Source organism: Chlorocebus sabaeus, chromosome 10 (assembly GCF_047675955.1).
Source record: "Chlorocebus sabaeus isolate Y175 chromosome 10, mChlSab1.0.hap1, whole genome shotgun sequence".
In the NCBI taxonomy this organism is placed as follows: domain Eukaryota; kingdom Metazoa; phylum Chordata; class Mammalia; order Primates; family Cercopithecidae; genus Chlorocebus; species Chlorocebus sabaeus.
In genome coordinates this window covers 106,094,905-106,115,603 of record NC_132913.1, presented here as the reverse complement: position 1 = coordinate 106,115,603, position 20,699 = coordinate 106,094,905, and the positions used below count along the sequence as shown (strand labels likewise).

At 46.4% G+C, this 20,699-nt stretch overlaps 1 protein-coding gene and 1 pseudogene across 3 annotated transcripts in view; both read right to left on the bottom strand.

Annotated features, from left to right (window-relative positions):
* PLCD4 (phospholipase C delta 4) overlaps positions 1 to 18,928 on the bottom strand; it is a 29,272-nt gene extending 10,344 nt beyond the window's left edge. Inside the window, exons 1-6 of one of the 3 annotated variants that reach the window (XM_007966283.3) lie at positions 18,273 to 18,928; positions 10,844 to 10,898; positions 10,549 to 10,707; positions 8,514 to 8,742; positions 4,561 to 4,690; positions 3,600 to 3,831 (exon numbers count right to left, since the gene is read on the bottom strand). In XM_007966283.3, coding sequence (XP_007964474.1) covers positions 3,600 to 3,831; positions 4,561 to 4,690; positions 8,514 to 8,742; positions 10,549 to 10,707; positions 10,844 to 10,865 — 772 coding nt within the window. In that variant the 5' untranslated portion in view covers positions 10,866 to 10,898; positions 18,273 to 18,928. Of the gene's footprint in view, positions 1 to 3,599; positions 3,832 to 4,560; positions 4,691 to 8,513; positions 8,743 to 10,548; positions 10,708 to 10,843; positions 10,899 to 18,272 lie in introns of those variants that run through there. The other 2 variants (XM_073020078.1, XM_073020079.1) reach the window with 2 other exon arrangements.
* On the bottom strand, positions 7,090 to 7,180 carry LOC119625593 (small nucleolar RNA U3; annotated as a pseudogene).
* Positions 18,929 to 20,699: the final 1,771 nt, after the last annotated feature.

Below are 20,699 nucleotides of genomic sequence, written 5' to 3'. Positions count from 1 at the left end.
CATTCCATGCAGCATCTCACTCATATTCTCACTAACATGATGAAGTAGATGTAATATAATCTGCCATGAGAGGTGAGGTAACTTGCTCCAGGTGTCATAATTAGTAAGTGTAGAAGCTGGGATTTGAACCCAGGCCGCCAGGTGTCAGAGCCATGCCCTGTACCACTGGGCTGTTCAGTCTCACTGACTGAATAATGTTGCTACAAGGAGGCTCACCTGGAAGGTGGAACAACCTGACTCTCATGGCCAGCTTCCTTGCTCCAGGTTTCACAAGTCCTGGAGATTGTGAAGAAGGACAGGAAGTTGGGCAGGAAGTTTCCTTTTATTTTTTTGAGACAGAGTCTCACTCTGTCACCGAGGCTGGATGCAGTGGCACGATCACAACTCACTGCAGCCTTGACCTCCGGGCTCAAGCAATCCTCTCACCTCAGCCTCTCAAGTAGCTGGGACTACAGGAATGTGCCACCAGGCCTGGTTAATTTTTTTTTTTTTTTAGAGATGGGGTCTCACTATGTTGCCCAGGCTGGTCTTGAACTCCCGAACTCAAGCAGTCCTCCTGCCTCAGCCTCCTGTATTATAGGCATGAGCTACCACACCTGGTGGAAGTTTCATTCTTTTTGTTTGTTGGTTGGTTGGTTTGTTTTTGAGACGGAGTCTCGTGCTCTGTCACCCAGGTTGGAGTGCTATGGTTCAATTTCCACTCACTGCAACCTCCGCCTCCCAGGTTCAAGCGATTCTCCTGCCTCAGGCACCCAAGTAGCTCAAATTACAGGTGCCCCCCACCATACCTGGCTAATTTTTATATTTTTAGTAGAGAAGGGGTTTCACCACGTTGGCCAGGCTGGTCTCAAACTCCTGACCTTAAGTGACCGCCTACCTCGGCCTCCCAAAGTGCTGGGATTACAGGCGTGAGCCATTGTGCCCAGTCAGAAAGTTTCATTCTTGACAGTAATAAATCACTCAGGTAAATTTACTGTTGTTAGATACTTTTCATGTGCATTATTTCATTTGGTCATCAATTATTTTACAAATGAGGAAACTGAGTTAGATTAAGTGACTTGCTCACAGTTACTCAGTTAATAAGAAGCACAGTGGAGACCTGAGCCCAGGTTTTTTGACTGATACTACTCTCTGTAGCCAGATGTAGTATCTGATTGTCAAGTTCAAGGGAAGGAAACACCAAGAGGGGTGGGGACCGAAAGTTGAAAGAAATGTAACTGATGTTTACTGGATTCTGCACAGGGAACAGAAGATCCTATTTATTTATTTATTTATTTATTTCTCTCTCTCTCTTTTTTTCTTTTCTTTTCTTTCTTTCTTTTTTTTTTTTTTTTTTTTTTTTTTTTTTTGAGACAGGGTCTTGGTCTGTTGCCCAGGCTGGAGTGCAGTGGCATGATCTCGGCTCACTGCAACCTCTGCCTCCCAGGTTCAAGCGATTCTCCTGTCTCAACCTCCTGAGTAACTGGGATTACAGGCTCCTGCCACCATACCCGGCTAATTTTTTGTGTTTTTAGTGGAGACGGGGTTTTACCATGTAGGCCAGGCTGTTCTTGAACTCCTGACGTCAGGTGATCCTCCTGCTTCGGCCTCCCAAAGTGCTGGGATTCCAAATGTGAGCCACAGCACCTGGCCTAGAGATCCTATTTCTTAACCTTTCTTAACTCTCTTCACTTTCATTTTCTGAAATGATTGCTTTAGAACCTCCATTCTTTTTTTTTTTTTTTTTTTTTTTTTCTGAGACATAGTCTGTCTACGACACCCAGGCTGGAGTGCAGTGGTGTAATCTCGGCTTACTACAGCCTCCACCTACCAAGTTCAAGCGATTCTCATGCCTCAGCCTCCCAAGTAGCTGGAATTACAAGCGTGCACCATCACACCTGGCTAATTTTTGTATTTTCAGTAGACACAGAGTTTCACCATGTTGGCCAGGCTGGTCTCGAACTCCTGGCCTCAGGTTATCTGCTCGTCTTGGCCTCCCAAAGTGCTGGGATTACAGGCATGAGCCACCACACTCAGCCTACAACCTCTATTCTGAACACCCAAACAAATCTGAAATAATTGATTGTAATATTTTCTGTGTGACTCTAAGTTTTATGAGGGCAGTGTCCTTGTCTGATCTAGGCACTAATATATCTCTGGTGCCTAGCATAGGTCCTGACACATTATAGGAACTCAATAAGCATTCACTGAAGTAGTGAATGAATGAATGAATGAATAAATGAATAAAAGGGAGTAAGAGTTTAGACCCAGAATACCTGGATCACTTGTCGAGCTCTCATCCATCCCAGCTCTTACCCTCATTCTCAAGAGAGGCACTGGCTAAGAGTCAGATGACCTGGGTTTGAATCTCAGTTCCTCTCTCATTATGTTGGCTTTGAGCAAGCCACTGAATCTTTCTAAACCTCAGTTTTCCTCTTTTATACAACTGACTTAATAGCAGGACCCATTTCAAAGGATCATTGTATTAGAAAAGGTAGATGCCAGGCACTGTGGTTCATGCCTGTAATCCCAGCATTTTGGGAGGCTGAGGCAGGTGGATCACCTAAGGTCAGGAGTTCGAGACCAAACTGACCAACATGGTGAAACCCTATCCTCTACTAAAAATACAAAATTAGCCAGGTGTGGCGACACATGCCTGTGATCCCAGCTACTCTGAAGGCTGAGGCAGGAAAATTGTTTGAACCCGGGAGGCAGAGGTTGTGATGAACTGAGATCATGCCATTGCACTCCAGCCTGGGCAATAAGAGCAAAACTGTCTCAAAAAAGAAAACAAAACAAAAAAAGAAAGAAAAGAAAAGAAAAAGGAAAAGGTACATAGAGATATTAGAGCATTATGGGATATGTAATAAAGGACCAATAAAGATTACTGTTGACTTGCAAGGTTGTACTAAGGACTAAATGAAATGAGGAATGTGAAAGTTCCTTGTAAATTATTTATTATTAATGTAAATTTCTCACAATCTGAAGGGAATGGAGGGCAGGAAATGAGTCTACTGAAGAGGCAAGAGGAAGAAACTTTGAAGACCAAGAGGGTATATTTCAGCTGCACTCATTAAAAGCTAAATAACTGGCCTCCTTATTCCCCCGGCCACGGGCTAACTGGCTTTCTGGCTCAGGGGCTTAGAGACTCAAGAACCACTTGAATTGAAGACAACTCAGGAAAGGGCAGAGAGTCAGCATTTAAAGGAACAGCAAACAGGAACCATGAAAGAAGAACCAGAGGAAAAGGAATCATATGCACTAGAGAAGAGACCAAAGAAAGAGGATCAAGGGTTTTCCGTTTCCAGTGAGAGCAAAGCTGGTATCAAAAAGAACTTCCTGAAAGTAAAGGAAATATGAGCATAATGGAGGAATGGGGAGCCATGGACTCTTCTTCCTCCTGAGAGATCTAGCACCTCAGAGGAAACCTCTGTCTTGTCTGAACAGGGAATGCCTGCCCTCCTTTGGGAGGAGTGGTTAAATGAGATGATTGGGTAGGGATCAGGATAGGGATAGACTCAACCTTCACTCAGGCAGATGGCTGCTTGTCTCTGGACCTTGTAATCATGCCCCTCTCTCCAACCCCTATGTCTGGTGCCTCTCCACCTGATTCATCTTACCACTGTCTGAAGGTTCATAGCGGTCAATGAGTTCCAGAGCAAGCTCGGAGGTGCAGTCTCTCTCCTTCTGCTCCTCTCGGAGGAAATCCAAAAATTCCAGCAGAGTCAGCTTCTGCCCATCAGCTGAAAAACTTTCAAATAGTTCTTGCACCTCAGCACGTTTAGTCAATGCCTTATAGAACTCTACAAATTCTTCTCCTTCCAGAGTCCCAGACTGGGACGTGTCTGCTGCCTGCAAGAGAGGGTTTAGGGGAGAGTGAATGAACATTTTAATGGGAAATGTTATGATCTTTTTATTTTAATTTTTAAAAAATTTTTAATGTTTGTGGGTACATAGGTGTATATTTTTATACAGTAAATTAGATGTTTTGATATAAGCATGCAATGTGAAATAAGCACATCATGGAGAACAGGAAATGTTATGACCTTGACTTGCACTGTAAAAGCAATTTTACAGACAGATAGATCCAAACATGCTTCCATAAAACTCCCATGGAACTCCTAACATTTAGTATTCATAGAATAAATCACTTCAGTAGGTAAGAAGCAAAATTTTAGCCATACCATTTGCTACTAGAGAAAATTTTCAACTAGAAAGAATTAAATCTCTGAAAGGTCCCTAAAAGGTCAGAAGATCCCTCCTCCTATTTATTCACATTCCAGCTGGGGTTTTCCATTGTTCTAGGCACCTGTGAAATTCTGGCCATGGACAGAGAGGTCCTTGAGGTCCAACATAATAACATATTGTTATTTACCTTTCATAGAATTATGACTTTTCAACAAGACTGAAAGGCAAGAATCACCCCCTATACTTCCCATCAAGCCTAGAGCATTGAGCCTAGCACTTAGGGCACATAGCAGAGATTTAACAATTGAGTGTTGTGAACTGGGGTCAGAGGACTTCTGGCCAAATGAAAATGTGGCCTTGTTGGCTGTTGGAAATCCTCCCCCGCAGACTCACCTGAAAAAGACTGAAGGCATATTCTTGGTCCATTTCCACATTCATTAGGTGCAATAACCGCTGAACTTCTTGGAAACTCATCTTACCATCCTGATTTTTGTCTCCACGTTGAAACCAGTCACTCAGCCATCCAGGTATGAGTCAAGGCAAAAGTACTAATGTGTCTGTTTGTGTGTGGAGTTGTGTGTGCACATTCATCCACTTACATCTCTCCCCTGTCTTTCCTGCCAGTCTCTCTCCCCGGTGCCAATCCATTCTCCACACAGCTTCTAGAATAATCTCTCTAGAGCACCAATCTGTCTTGTCACTGTATGGCCCAGGCACCTGCAGGGACCTCCCTGTTGCCTGCAGAAAGACATCTATATTCTGGCCAGACACAATGGCTCACTCATGTAAACCCAGCACTTTGGAAGGCCAAGGTGGGTGGATCACATGAGGTCAGGAGTTTCGAGACCAGCCTGGCCAACATGGTGAACTCCCATCCCTACTAAAAATACAAAAAAATTATCTGGGTGTGGTGGCACACACCTGTCGTTCCAGCTACTAGGGAGGCTGAGCCATGAGAATCGCTTGAATCAGGGAGGCAGAGGTTGCATGGAGCCCAGATCGCACCACTGCATTCCAGCCTAGGTGATGGAGTGAGATTCTGTCTCAAAACAAAAAAAGTCCATATTCCTTTAGGCGTTTTTGTTTTTGTTTTTGAGACGGAGTCTTGCACTGTCACCCAGGCTGGAGTGCAGTGGCGTGATCTCAGCTCACTGCTACCTCCACCTCCCAGGTTCACGTCATTCTCCTGCCTCAGCCTCCCAAGTAGCTGGGACTACAGGCGCCCGCCAACACACCGGCTAATTTTTTTTTTTTTTTTTTTTTTGAGATGGAATCTTGCTCTGTCGCCCAGGCTGGAGTGCAGTGGCGCGATCTCGGCTCACTGCAAGCTCTGCCTCCCGGGTTCACGCCATTCTTCTGCCTCAGTCTCCCAAGTAGCTGGGACTACAGGCGCCCGCCGCCACGCCTGGCTAATTTTTTGTATTTTTAGTAAAGACGGGGTTTCACAGTGTCAGTCAGGATGGTCTCGATCTCCTGACCTCGTGATCCTCCCACCTCGGCTTCCCAAAGTGCTGGGATTACAGGCGTGAGCCACTGCATCCAGCCTTTTTTTGTATTTTTAGTAGAGACGGGGTTTCACTGTGTTAGCCAGGATAGTCTTGATCTCCTGAACTTGTGATCTGCCCACCTCGGCCTCCCAAAGTGCTGGGATTACAGGCATGAGCCACCGTGCCTGACCCTTTTTTTTTTTTTTTTTTTTGAGACAGAGTCTCACTTCGTCACCCAGGCTGGAGTGCACTAGGGCGATCTTGGCTCACTGCAACTGCCATCTCCTGGGTCCAAGAGATTCTCCTGCCTCAGTCTCCTGAGTAGCTGAGATTACAGGCGCCCACCACCACACCTGGCTGTTTTTGTTTGTTTGTTAGAGTCTCGCTCTGTTGCCCAGGCTGAAGTAAAGTGGTGCAATCATGGCTCACTACAGCCTCGAGCTCCCAGACCAAAGTGATCCTCCCACCTCAGCCTCTCAAGTAGCTGGGACTATAGGTGTGCACCACCACACCTGGCTACTTTATTTGTTTATTATAAAGAAATAAAAATTCTTTTTTTTTTTTTTTTTTGAGACGGAGTCTCGCTCTGTCGCCCAGGCTGGAGTGCAGTGGCCGGATCTCAGCTCACTGCAAGCTCCGCCTCCCGGGTTTACGCCATTCTCCTGCCTTAGCCTCCCGAGTAGCTGGGACTACAGGCGCCCGCCACCTCGCCCGGCTAGTTTTTTGTATTTTTCAGTAGAGACGGGGTTTCACCGTGTTAGCCAGGATGGTCTCGATCTCCTGACCTCGTGATCCGCCCGTCTCGGCCTCCCAAAGTGCTGGGATTACAGGCTTGAGCCACCGCGCCCAGCCTAAAAATTCTTTTATAATTAAAGAAAAAAAATTTTTTGGAGACAGAGTCTTACTCTGTCACCCAGGCTAGAGTGCAGTGGCACCATCGCGGCTCCCTGCAACCTTTTCCAGTTCAAGTGATTCTGGTGCCTCAGCCTCTGGAGTAGCTGGGATTGCAGACATGTGTCACCATGCCCAGCTAATTTTTTTGTATTTTTTTGTAGAGGTGGGGTTTCACCACATTGTCCAGGCTGGTGTCAAACTCCTGACCTCAGGTGATCCACCAGCCTCAGCTTCTCAAAGTACTTGGATTAATCACAGGTGTGAGCTGCCACACCTGGCTAATTTAATTTTTTAAAGTTTATTTTATGGGTCAGGTGCAATGGCTCACACCTGTAATCCCAGCACTTTGGGAGGCTGAGGCGGGCGAATCATGTGAGCCCAGGAGTTAGAGACTAGCCTGAGCAATGTGGCAAAATCCCGTCTCTACAAAACAAAACAAAAAATTAGCCAGGTGGATTACATGCCAGGCTGTCACGGCTGCAGTGAGCCAAGATTGTGCCACCACACTCCAGCTTGGGTGACAGAGTGAGACCCTGTTTCAAATAAAAAAAACTTATTTTATGGTGCTCTACACATTCAGGGAAACTTCTCTAGTAATGAACAATAGAAATTATCCCTGAAAGTATAGTCTTCCAGTTAACTTTTTAATTTTTTGTAAAGATGCAGTCTTCCCTGTGTTGCCTAGGTTGGGCAATATAGTGATCTCCCTGCCTCGGCCTCCCAAAGTGCTGGGATTACAGGTGCGAGCCATTGTGCCCAGCCAAACAGAAAAGTATTTACACAATTCCATCCTCTTCACTAACTGAAGCAGTATGTGAATCTCATTAATCTTTGTACCCATGGCCAGGCATGGTGGCTCATGCTGGTAATCCCAGCACTTTGGGAGGCCGAGGTGGGTTGATCGTGAGGTCCAGAGTTTGAGACAGCCTGGCCAAGATGGTGAAACCCTGTCTCTACAAAAAAATACAAAAATTATCTGGATGTGGTGGCATGTGCCTGTAGTCCCAGCTACTCAGGAGGCTGAGGCAAGAGAATCGCTGGAACCCAGGAGGCGGTTGCAGTGAGCCAAGATTGTGCCACTGCACTCCAGCCTGGGTGACAGAGCGAGACTCTGTCTCGAAAATATATATATATATATATTTGAGCCTGGGCTCAAGCAATCCTCCCACCTCAGCTTCCCAAGCAGCTGGGATTACAGGCATGTAATCCACCTGGCTAATTTTTTGTTTTGTTTTGTAGAGACGGGATTTTGCCACATTGCTCAGGCTAGTCTCTAACTCCTGGGCTCACATGATTCGCCCGCCTCAGCCTCCCAAAGTGCTGGGATTACAGGTGTGAGCCATTGCACCTGACCCATAAAATAAACTTTAAAAAATTAAATTAGCCAGGTGTGGCCAGGTGCAGTAGCTCACACCTGTGATTAATCCAAGTACTTTGAGAAGCTGAGGCTGGTGGATCACCTGAGGTCAGGAGTTTGACACCAGCCTGGACAATGTGGTGAAACCCCACCTCTACAGACCCCTACAGTCTGGCATAGTGCCTGATATGTTCTGCTTAATATATCGTGAATGAATAAATGAATGAAATGGTAAAAATCCAGGAAACTTGGAGTGAGTCTGTGTCACTGAGCCTTCTAAGGGGTTGCTTCCCACCTATATGCTGGTTAATGCCACTGGGATCTTCTGTGCAGCTCTTAGGAGAAGCATCTTGTTTGCTCCTCTGCCTCTCACTGCCTCTTCCTCCAATCCTGGGGGTCCTGATTCATGCCTGGCTATGTCATCCCTAGCATCCATTCCTCCCTCAGTATTCTGTCTCACATTGACCTGAGCTGTCCCTGCCCATACCATCTAGACACTTGGGCCTCCCTAGCTGTGCACCCCTTCTCACTTTTCCTAAACCTGTTGCATCTGGCTCCTTCAGGGATAAAGTGATCCCTCACCCACCCTGACTCCATCCTGCCGATACTGGTCCAGGCGCTCCTGATGGTCCATGCTGGTGACAAGATCCACCAACAGGTGGAGCCCTCGCATCCATATCTGGGCCTCCTCAACACTGTTGGCCACCAGGTCCAGGTTGGAGCGGCGGCCGTGGAAGACAACGGTGAAGCCCTGCTCCAGGGGGAGCTCCTCTGTCAGGCTACGCAGCAACTCGGAATCATGGCCATTACGTATTGTCTCCACATCAGAGATTGAGACTGCCAGAGAAGAAGCAGGTGGAGGCATTGAGGAAGGGAGTCCAACAAATAGCAGGGGCTAAGAGTGAAGGACCAGCACCCCCTTCTCCATGACACCATAGAAAAGAACCCCAGCCTCTGCAGACTGAATCCCAAAAAGCATTAGTACAGAGAGATGCAGACCCCAGGGATTCAGGAGTCCATATGAATCACTGATGTTTTCAAAGGCAGCATGTCAAAGGGCCTGTGCTGGGAGTGGCAAGACATGGCTTCCAGCCACAAGCTGGCAGTATGACACAAACCAAAATGACTTAACTCCTCAGTGACCTCATCTGATATAATGGATAGTCCCCTTCCATAGGCAGCCCCAATGGTGATCACAGGAGGACTGGTGGGGATGACAAATGGAAATACATTTGAAAGGCAGAAGCAGTTATACTAAAGCATGATATCCCTAAGTCCAGTTCTCCCATTCCAGGTTTGAGGGCTTCCTCTTTCCAGATGTCTACGAGGGAACCAGAGAAATTCTTTCACCCTCTTACCTCAGCTGGGGGTGGTACGGATTGTGAGCAATTTGTCTCTAAAACAGACTCTCTTAGATGTGTCCTGTGATCAAATTATTTCCTGTTATTATAAAGAGTTCGGCCAATAAATGCACACTACTTTGTTTTGTTTTTTGTTTTATTTTGTTTTTTGAGACCAAGTTTTGCTCTTGTCACCCAGGCTGGAGTGCAATGGCACAATCTAGGCTCACTGTAACCTCTGCCTCCTGGGTTCAAGCGATTCTCTGGCCTCAGCCTTCCGAGTAGCTGGGACTACAGGTGCCCGCCACCAAGCCCGGCTAATTTTTGTATTTTTAGTAGAGATGGGGTTTCACCATGTTGGCCAGGCTGGTCTCAAACTCCTGACCTCAAGTGACCTGCCTGCCTCAGCCTCCCAAAGTGCTGGGATTACAGGCATGATCCACCACACCTGGCTGCAATTTTGTATTTAAAAATATTTATCATGATGGCTAACATTTATCAAATGCATTCTGGTTTTACATCGCATGCTAAGTGTTTTACATGTTAACTAATTGAGTCCTTGTAACCTACTAAGCAGATACTGTTTAATCCCCATTTTACAGATGAGGAAACTGAAGCTTGATGTATGTATGTATGTATGTATACATGTATTTTTTTAGACACAGGGTCTCACTCATCCAGGTGGAGTGCAGTGGTGTGATCACAGCTCACTGCTGTCTCAACCTCCTGGGCTCAAGTGATCCTGCCATCTTAGCCTCCCAAATAGCTGAGACCACAGGCATACAGCACCACACCCGGCTAATTTTTTATTTTTATTTTTTATAGAGACAGGCTCTCCCTATGTTATCCAGGCTGGTCTTGAACTTCTGGTCTCAAGCAGTCCCCCTGCCTCGACCTCCCAAATTGCTGGGATTACAGGCATTGAGCCACCAGGCCCAGCCATAGCTTAACTACTTGATTTTCCACAGCTACTCAGAAAGTGGCAGAGCTAGGGCTTTAATTCAGGCAGGCTGATGCCCAAGATGATGGTCTTATTATAATAATAACAAGATGTAACCAATGATTTATTATGTTTTACTATGTTCCAGTACTCTCCTGAGCCTTTTATATACAATAACTAATTTAATCCTCATTACAGCCTTACGAGGCAAGTAGTGTTATGATCTCTTTTTACAGGCTCAGATATAGCCACAATTAGGACAGCACAAACACACACCATTATAGGACTTTGGTCCCTCCCCTGCCAGGCTCCTCAGGACTCTATCCACCCATGTATCCACCCCCCACTATCCAGGTCACTCACAGCTGGGCTTGGCACTGCCCCTGGCCTGCCGTGCATGCCAGACTGTCATGCCGTCATTCTGAAGTCTGAAGTATCTTAGCTTCTTCCAGCTTTTGGACCTCACCTTGCGCATCGGCATGCCTTCCTGCATCAGCAGCAAGTCCTGATCAGTGGTCAGCCCTAGGTCAGGAAAAGCAGGGGTTAGGTAGCCAGCAGAGAGAGTAGCAGGCCCAGGGAAAGCTCTCGAACAGGGGTCCAGCCTCCTTCCCTTCCCTGAGCTATATGCTAAGCCCTTTTCCCCTGCAGGGACACTCACGGTCTTGCAGCAGGGACGCCATCACCCACTGTTCCACCGGCTGGCACCAGATCACCTAAAGGAGAAAGGAAGAGCAAAGGGCTCTGGGTGAATCTTAAAGATAGTCTGTAGCTGCTTTTTTGCTTCTGATTTTGAGTTTAGTGACTCTGAGACTTTAGATAGGTCTAGAAACCTGCCTCAAATCACATAAGGATCAGAATTTAAATCAAGATATGTCTGATCCCAGAGCCTCCGCTATTTCCCATGGCTATCTTCAGAGAAGGCTAAACCAAAGAGTCCACCAAGCACCCCCTTCCTACCCAATAACCCACAGTCTACTAGTGCCGCATTTTGCTCACTCCCCACCCTCTCATTATTAGGAACTAACATCTTGTTGGATGTCCCTTTCAGAAACTAGAATCTCTTCACACCCTAGCCTTCTTATTTCCAGGTAGAATCCTTCCAGCTTCCCTATTCTGGGAGCCCTCTCTATGCTCCCACGTAGACTGTCCAGCTCCGGAGGCGACTAGCGCAGACTTTTTTTTTTTGAGACGGAGTGTGTTGCCCAGGCTGGAGTGCAGTGGTGTGATCTCAGCTCACTGCAACTCCCGGGTTCAAGTGATTCTCCTGCCTCAGTCTCCCAATTAGCTAGGACTACAGGCATGTGCCGCCACGCCTGGCTACTTTTTTGTACTTTTAGTAGAGATGGGGTTTCACCACCTTAGCCAGGATGGTCTCAATCTCCTAACCTCGTGATCCACCCACCTCAGCCTCCCAAAGTGCTGGGATTACAGGTGTGAGCCACTACACCTGGCCAGACTTTCTTTTTTCTCTTTGACAATATTTAGTTGTCTTCTTCTACCTTCACATGGTAAAGCATATTTTATACTTTTTCTTTACAGTTATTCTCACAGTTTTAATGGACCAAATAAGTTATACAAGTCTCAGAACTACATTTTCAAATTTGCTCTACCTACCAAAAAAGGGTACCTCTTTTAAGATATATGCTGTCAGCCAGGTGCAGTGGCTCATGCCTGTAATCCCAGCAATTTGGGAGGCCGAGGCTAGCGGATCACCAGAGGTCAGGAGTTTGAGACCAGCCTGGCCAACATGGCAAAACCCCATCTCTACTAGAAATACAAAAGACTTAGCCAGGCGTGGTGGCAGGCACCTTTAATCCCAGCTACTTGGGAGGCTGAGGCAGGAGAATTGCTTGAACCAGGTGGCAGAGGTTGGCAGTGAGCCAAGACCGTGCCATGCACTCCAGCCTGGGCGACACAGTGAGACTCCGTCTCAATAAAAAGAAGAAAAAAACCAGTTAGGGCCGGGCGCGGTGGCTCATGCCTGTAATCCCAGCACTTTGGGAGGCCGAGGCGGGTGGATCACAAGGTCAGGAGATCGAGACCATCCTGGCTAACACGGTGAAACCCCGTCTCCACTAAAAATACAAAAAATTAGGCAGGCGTGGTGGCGGGCGCCTGTAGTCCCAGGTACTCGGGAGGCTGAGGCAGGAGAATTGCTTGAACCTGGGAGGTGGAGGTTGCAGTGAGCTGAGCTCATGCCACTGCACTCCAGCCTGGGTGACAGAACAAGACTCTGTCTCAAAAAAAAAAAAAAAAAAGAAAAAGAAAAAAAAGATATATGCTGTGAAATATAGGACCTGGTTAAATTGTCCTAGTAGCTGACAACAAACTTCCCTTGAAAAGGACTAGAAAATTTGATTGTGGCCACGCTGATTCTAGTTATGCCCCTATAGAAATATTCAATTCTTGGTTGGGCACAGTGGCTCAGGCTATAATCCCAGCATTTTGAGAGGTTGAAGAGGGAGGATTGCTTGGGCCCAGAAGTTCAAGACCAGCATGGACAACATAGTGAGACCTCCATCTCTACAAAGAATTTTTAAAAATTAGCCAAGTGTGGTGGTATACACCTGTAGTCCCAGCTACTTGGGAGGCTGAGGTGGGAGGCTCGCTTGAGCCCAGGAGGTTGAGGCTGCAGTGAGCTGAGATTACACCACGGAGCTCCAGCCTGGGCGACAGAGCAAGACTGTCTCAAAAAAAACAAAAACCAAAAACCAAAATTCTTGACCAGGTCATGCTGAAACTGACAAATCTCATAAAATGTAAAGCTCTATTCTTTTGTGTAAGCAAATAACCTACATTTGAATAGAAATATGTTGTGTGTTTCTTATTTTAAAAGGGTATCACTACCTGAAAAATGTTATGTTCCTTTTTTTTTTCTTTTTTCTTTTTTTTGAGACAGAGTTTTGCTCTTATTGCCCAGGCTGGAGTGCAATGGCACAATCTTGGCTCGTTGCAACCTCCACCTCCCGGGTTCAAGCGACTCTCCTGCCTCAGCCTCCTAAGTAGCTGGGATTACAGGTGCCCATCACCACACCCAGCTAATTTTTTATATTTTTAATAGAGATGGGGTTTCACCATGTTGGCCAGGCTGGTCTCAAACACCTGACCTCAGGTGATCTGCCCGCCTTGACCTCCCAAAGTGCTGGAATGACATGCATGAGCCACCTTGCCCGGCTATGTTCCTTAATTTAAAAGTTTAAAATTTTGACAGTGGTGCACATCTTAAAAGAACTTTAAAAATTGGTAAAGCAACCATTCAGTTAGTGTTCCATTAAAACATCATGCAGTTAGTTCAACTCCCTATATTTTACAGATGAAAAAGCAGAAGTCCAGAAATGTGATGTGATTTGCCTGAGGTCACACAGTCTATTAGTGCCCTACTCTCTTTTGTGGGAAGACCCTATAAAGTCACCTAGTAGTGACTAAGCCTTCAGGGAGAATGTGGGGGGTCACTGAAAATACAGCTTCCCTAAGCACAAGACCTGGAGAAGACTTTCTTTTTTTTGTTTTTGAGACAGAGTCTTGCTCTGTTGCCAGGCCGGAGTGCAATGACACCATCTCAGCTCACTGCAACCTCTGCCTCTCAGGTTCAAGCAATTCTCCTGCCTCAGCTTCCTGAGTAGCTGGGATTACAGGTGTGTGCCACCATGCCTGGCTAATTTTTGTATTTTGAGTAGAGACGGAGTTTTGCCATGTTGGCCAGGCTGGTCTCCAACTCCTGATCTCAGGTGATCTGCCCACCTTGGCCTCCCCAAGTGCTCTTATAGGCATGAGCCACTGCGCCCTGCCTAGAGAAACCTTTCTAAATGTGTGGTAATGTACAGGTGTCCAGAGTGAGAGGGGAAGGTTCAGAAGAAATCTGTCAGGAAACAATTTCAGGAAGAAAAGATTTTGCTGGCTTAGGATGAATGTGTGTGCCCGAAGGAGACCAGAAGAAACCTCTGATTGGACGAAGGGACCCAAAGTGTTTCCTGAGAGCCAGAAAATCATCTCTGCTTTTCTGAGTGGGGACAGAGTTTGGAATCTGAGGCTTACGGAAGCTATGTGAAGACTGAAGTAGAAAGTAACAGATCTGGCCGGAGGAGATGGCTCATGCCTGTAATCCCAGCACTTTGGGAGGCTGAGGCGGGTGGATCACAAGCTCAAGAGATTGAGACCATCTGGCCAACATGGTGAAACCCTGTCTCTACTAAAAATATAAAAATTAGCTGGGTGTGGTGGCTACTAGGGAGGCTAAGGCAGGAGAATCACTTGAATCCGGGAGGCAGAGGTAGAAGTGAGCCAAGATCGCGCCACTGCACTCTAGCCTGGCGACAGAGCGAGACTCCGTCTCAAAAAAAGAAAAGAGAAGAAAAAAGAGAAAAAAGAAAAGAAAGTAACAGACTTCTCTTAAATTTCTTAGGTCCAGCAGGGTGCAGTGGCTCACGCCTGTAATCCCAGCACTTTGGGAGGCTGAGGCGGGTGGATCACTTGAGGTCAGGAGTTTGAGACCAGCCTCACCAACATAGTGAAACCACGTCTCTACTAAAACTACAAAAACTAGCTGGCCATGGTGGTGCACACCTGTAATCCCAGCTACTCATGAGGCTGAGGCAGGAGAATCACTTGAACCCGGGAGGTGGAGGTTGCAGTGAGCTGAAATTGCACCACTATACTCCAGCCTGGGCGACGGAGTGAGGCTCTGTCTCAAAAACAACAACAACAAAAATTTCTTAGGTTCTCAGACTCTAGGAGAGTGAATTGGCCTGGGGCTGAAGTCTAACCTCTTTTGCCAATATCCTGGCTTATCTCCTCTCTGAATTTTAGCTCCCACCTCTGGGACATAGGGACTCTAGGATGCGGTGAACTTTGGGACTGCAAGAAGATGGCATTTCCTTCCCTTATGCCTGTGTCCAGGAGCCTCACAATGATGTCCTGAAACATGGGAAGTCTGAGAACAGAGCCCAAGTGCCTGAACACTCTTACTTTGGAGACTTCCTCTACTCAAACCTGCCTTAGAAAATTATTTTTTCCTCCTTTGTCCAATTCTTCTAACCCCAAAGCTTGGCCTTGTTCTTCCAATCCTTCTCCCATTCATGAATCACTATTTTAAACCTGTATTCACATGACTGACATGTGGTCATAAGAGGGCCAGTTTCAAATCAGGGAGCCATAGAGAGTCAGAGCTGGACTTCATTTTATAGAAAAGGAGCCTGAGGACTAGAAAGGTTAGGTGAACTAAAAATAATTAGTGCCATTTAGTGAGTGACAGAACTGGAATTAGAACCAACGTCTCTGGCTGGGCGCAGTGGCTCACATCTGTAATCCCAGCACTTTGGGAGGCCAAGGTGGGCAGATCACGTAAGGCCAGGAGTTCAAGACCAGCCTGACCAACATGGTGAAACCCCATCTCTACTAAAAATACAAAAATTAGCCGGGTGCGGTGGCGGGCGCCTGTAGTCCCGGCTACTCGGGAGGCTGAGGCAGGAGAATGGCGTAAACCGGGGGGGCGGAGCTTGCAGTGAGTGGAGATCGGGCCACTGCACTCTAGCCTGGGCGGCAGAACAAGACTCCATCTCAAAAAAAAAAAAAATTAGCTAGGAGTAGTGGTGCACACCTATAATCCCAGCTACTTGGGAGGCTGAGGCAGGAGAATTGCTTGAACCCGGGAGGCGGAGGTTGCAGTGAGCTGAGATGGCACCATTGCACTCCAGCCTGGGCAACAAAAGTGAAACTTGGTCTTGGGCAGGAGAAAAAAAAAAAAAGAACAGAGGTCTCCATACAATCAGCTCAAGGATCTTACAATGACTCTGCTCTTAGAAAGGGCCTTCTGTAGAAAGCAGGTGGAAGCAAGGCTAGGAATCAATAAGGGACATAGATATTTTGTCTCTCCTCTCCATCATTTAATGTTCCCTCTGTACTCTGAATAGACTTGCTTTTCTTTGGTCTCATTTTCTTGCTTTATTTCTGTTTATTCATATTTTTTGAGATGGAGTGTCACTCTGTTTCCCAGGCTGGAGTGCAGTGGCATGATACTGGCTTACTGCAACCTCTGCCTCCTGGGTTCAAGTGATTCTCCTGCCTCAGCCTCCTGAGTAGCTGGGATTACAGGTGTGTGATGCCACGCCCAGCTAATATTTTTATTTTTAGTAGAGATGGGGTTTCACTATGTTGGCCAGGCTGGTCTCAAACTCCTGACCTCAGATGATCCACCCGTCTCAGCCTCCCCAAGTGCTGGGGTTACAGGAGTGAGCCACCGTGCCCAGCCTCTTTCATCTCATTTTCTTTCCTTTTCCCATCCCATGCCTGACCTGGTCCTTTTCCTTTCTTCCCAGTTCACTATAAAAATAATTTTTTAAATTTATTATTTGTTTTGTATGGAGATGGGGTCTCCCTTTGTAGCCCTAGTTTCAAAATCCTGGCCTCAAGCAATCCTCCTGCCTGGGCTTCCCAAAGTGCTGGGATTACAGACATGAGCCGTTATGCCCAGCCCCATCCCCACCTCACTCTCTCTCCTAATCCTCTCTGTCTTCCTATTTGCTCACCTAGGTCAGTCTCTCCTCTTTTCTTCCTTCTCCTCATCCCTTCTCCCCATCACCTCTTCCAGTTGGTTCCCTCTTTTGACTCCACTAATTCCCAATGGCTCCAATTCTCATCTCCTTTGAGATTATGGTCCAGAAGGGAGGACATGTGGGTTCAGAACTCAGTAGCATGCATGTCCCTCTGCTCAGCCTCGCTTTTGTCTGTATCCTAGGAGATTGACCAAACAAACTGCCCAGACAATGTGAGTTAGAACCTAGGTGTTCTAGGTCTTGCTGTTTCCTCTGGTGTCTAATGGTAGAATGGGAAGGATGCCCACAGCTGATGCAGGTGCAGTGAGAAGAGAAGGAACAAAGGGTTTGGGAGTCAGGGCACTGGGAAAAACACAGAGGGTGACGTCTGAGAATAAGAAAGGTTGGTCTTAAATATTAACTCCTAGACGCATATATGGAGATCTTCAACAATACAGTAATTACCTCTCTAATACAGATATGAAAATAGAGACACAAAATGAGGTGGGAAGTAGCCCAGAGCTGCAGAGCATGATTTGGTCCTCAATTTCTAAGAGACTTCATGTCACCTAGAGATGTACTTTGGCAGAGTTACCAATGGCACCAAGGAGATTACAGTGGGATTCAGGGTGTCTCAGTTCTCTCTGAGGGGTAAGAAAAAAGATAATCATTTTGTCCACTCCCTTGCTTCTGAGAAGGATTATACCTAACCTGGTTCATATAGAGGACAAAATGGCTCTGGTCACAGGTCATAGAATGTTGGAGCTTGAAGGTTCTTTTATAACACATCTAATCCAGACATTCCCAGCTACATCAATAGCCTCTGGAATGTCTTAAAATTGAGATTCCTTAGCCCTACCCAAAAATCTACCAGATCAGAGTTTCCCAGGGTGGGGCTCAATAATACACTTATTTTTAACAGGTACACTTGGTACACAGGCAAGTCTGGGAAACCCTAAACTCTCTCCTATCACAGATCTGGAAGTTGTGGCTCCAGGTCCCGTAGCTAGTTAATGGCACAGGCAGAACTAGAAGTAGGTTTTCTTACCACCATAGCACTCTGGTGCACTAAGAAACTGCCTGGCCCATTGAATAGGCAAAGAACAAGTTCCTTAGGTAACTTTCTAAGGGACTTCCATAACTCTCCCTATTACCAGGGATCTCTGATTCCCCATGGTTCTTGGCCAATCCCTATTTTGCAACCCTCAACAATCTGTTAATAAATCTATGCTAAAGCTTAGCTACTCCAATTTTTTCTTCCCTTATTGGGGGTGGGGCTTACCTCAGTAGTGGCTAGGGTTGGCACTCCTGGCCCTGCATAAGCTGAGAGGTACCTCATATAAAGGGTGACTGATACAGCCAAGAGGAAGGCTGTAAGGATCAAGGAGGATAAGCTAGAGAGAACCAGGAGGTGGGAGCCCTGTAGAGCTGTTGGGATGAGGAAAGGAGTGTAGGGTGCAATTTAACCAGGGTGGATAAGCATCTAGAGGGCAGAGGCAGGGACTCAGGGAAGACAGAGCTTGGAGCAGAGGCTAATCAGAGCTTCCAGACCCTTACCGTGGGCAGGAGAGCAGAATAGCAGTCCTGTGTTTCCTGTGTCTGTGAGCTGTGCTTCCCGAGCTCTGCGATGCTGTGGGATCAGGAAGCCCAGATTGGCTCCTTTTCTCTTTTACTCCCCTTGCACTGGCTTGTTTCCTCCCTCTTCTACAGCAGCTGGCTGCTGTGACTGGTGAGTTATAGCCAGAGGGAAGCAGTAAGAAGGGGAGAGGTGTGAGCTCTCTCCAGTCCAGCCCATCCAACTCTTAAAGGCCCAGGACACTGGTCAATGTGAGGGAGTAGTGGGGGTGGGGTGGGGAGAGAAGGATTAAGGGCACCACATCTTCGGGGAGGAGCCCGGCTGCCCTTCATCTTGATGCCAGCCCTCATTGACCCCAATCCCGCAGTAGCTCTCAAAGTGAAGGGAGTGTCCTCAGTTGCAGTGCTCTGTGAATCACTGCTTTTCATTCTGGCTCCCGCATGTAATACGGCTGTCTTTGCCCTTATTTAATCTGGCTCCTTTCCAGAGTGTCTGTTTCCACTGGCCTGCTCCTGTATCTCTGAATCCTGCCTGCAGGGCATTCACTCTAGCTCTGTCGCACAGGGAAAGAAAGAAATAAGATGGGAAAAGAGGAAGATGAGGAGAAGGGGAGGACAGGAATGATGACAGAGTGTAGAGGGACAGAGAGGTTAGAATCTATGTATATTTTAGGCACTCATTAAATATTGAAAGAATGCATAGATGAATGTGTGAAACAATTCTTTTTTTTTTTTTTTTTTTTAACATCCATTCATTCCTCCTATAAGCATTTGTTCAGCACCTCCGGGTTATAGGTCATAGCCCTCAGAATGGAGGTAGCACTTTCAGGACATACATGCATGTTTATAAAGATGTGTGCAGAGATGAAGCATAGGCTCAGAGGGGAACTGTGTGAAATGGTGTAATTTTAAGTGTGCTGTGGTCTGGCTGCCTATCATAGTTCCCACAAGCATCCCTCAACTGCCTAATATTTTACCATTAGTGATTATAGTTACATTTTTTAGTCCCATTAAAATAAAATCCTCCTAAGTGATTACTATAAAAGTCAGGATAGTGGTTACTGTTGGGAGGGGGAGGAATTGTGATGAGATAGGACACAGAGCTGGCTTCTGGCATAGCTAGCTAAACTGTATTTCTAGTTCTAAGTGCTAACAAGGGTCTTCACTTCATAATTTATTAAGCTATATATTCTCTTGATATAGTTTTCTATATGTTTTTAAATTTATTTTTTAAGATCTCATTTAAAATATCATATATCTGTGTTAATTTTTGAAGGCTTAATTATTTTAATTTTTTTCTTTTTTTCTTTTTTTTTTTTGAGATAAGAGTCTCGCTGTTGCCCAGGCTGGAGTGCAATGGCGTGATCTCGGCTTAGTGCAACCTCCACCTCCCGGGTTCAAGCGATTCTCCTGTCTCAGCCTCCCGAGTAGCTGGGATTACAGGCACACACCACCACCCCTGGCTACTTTTTTTTTTGTATTTTAGTAGAGATGGGGTTTCACTGTGTTGTCCAGGCTGGTCTCGAGCTCCTGAGCTCAGGCAATCCACTTGCCTCGGCCTCCCAAAGTGCTAGGATTACAGGCGTAAGCCACTGCACCTGGCCGATTTTAAATAATTTTTAAAAAATTCAATCCCAAGGTCAAAGTAGATTTTAAATAATTTATACCTAGGTCGGGTTGTCTATATTCTTTACTGAGAGCAGGTTTTGATAGAAGAGTAGTAGTATGAAGGAAGGGGAGGCATTAAGAGGGAGGCCATTTATGGGGAACAGGAAGATTGGGGGGCATCATAGTTTAAACTGTGCTGATTTCAGATTTGACTTAATAGAGGCATTTTACATGCTTGTCTTGCTCTCCCATTTCTACTTCCCCAACATGGCCAGCTTATTTTTCCAAGCCTCACCTTCACAGTCCACACTCCTCTTCTACACCCCCAGATTATATATCATCTTTCTGAGTCACTATTTGCATCAACTTAATGCTGCCTAACCTCCTTCCCTCCTGGGTGATCTGTGAGGGGTGTTATCACTCATAGTGGATTTTCTGGGACAGTCCAGATCTCAAATATTCTGTTTCAATGTTTTCATGAACACAACAGTATTCTTCAGCCCCATATGTTCTGATTTTTGGGGCAGGACTTGGAGATTTTCACAAAGTTAGTATGGTTCCAGAGTGCCAAGGCATGCCCACTGCAGGACTCTCATGACACAGAGGGAGGGACCAGACAGACAGGGCCCCCGGCACAGTAAATGTCCATCTGGTATGGTTATTCCTATTTCCACCGTGATCTTGGCTGGCCCTTCCCCCACTGTTGTCTATTATTAACAGATCCAGAAACCTGATCAGGGCAGTAGCAGCAGAGGGACTTTCTGGGAACCATGCCCAGGAAAAGCCTGGAAGCCCTAAACT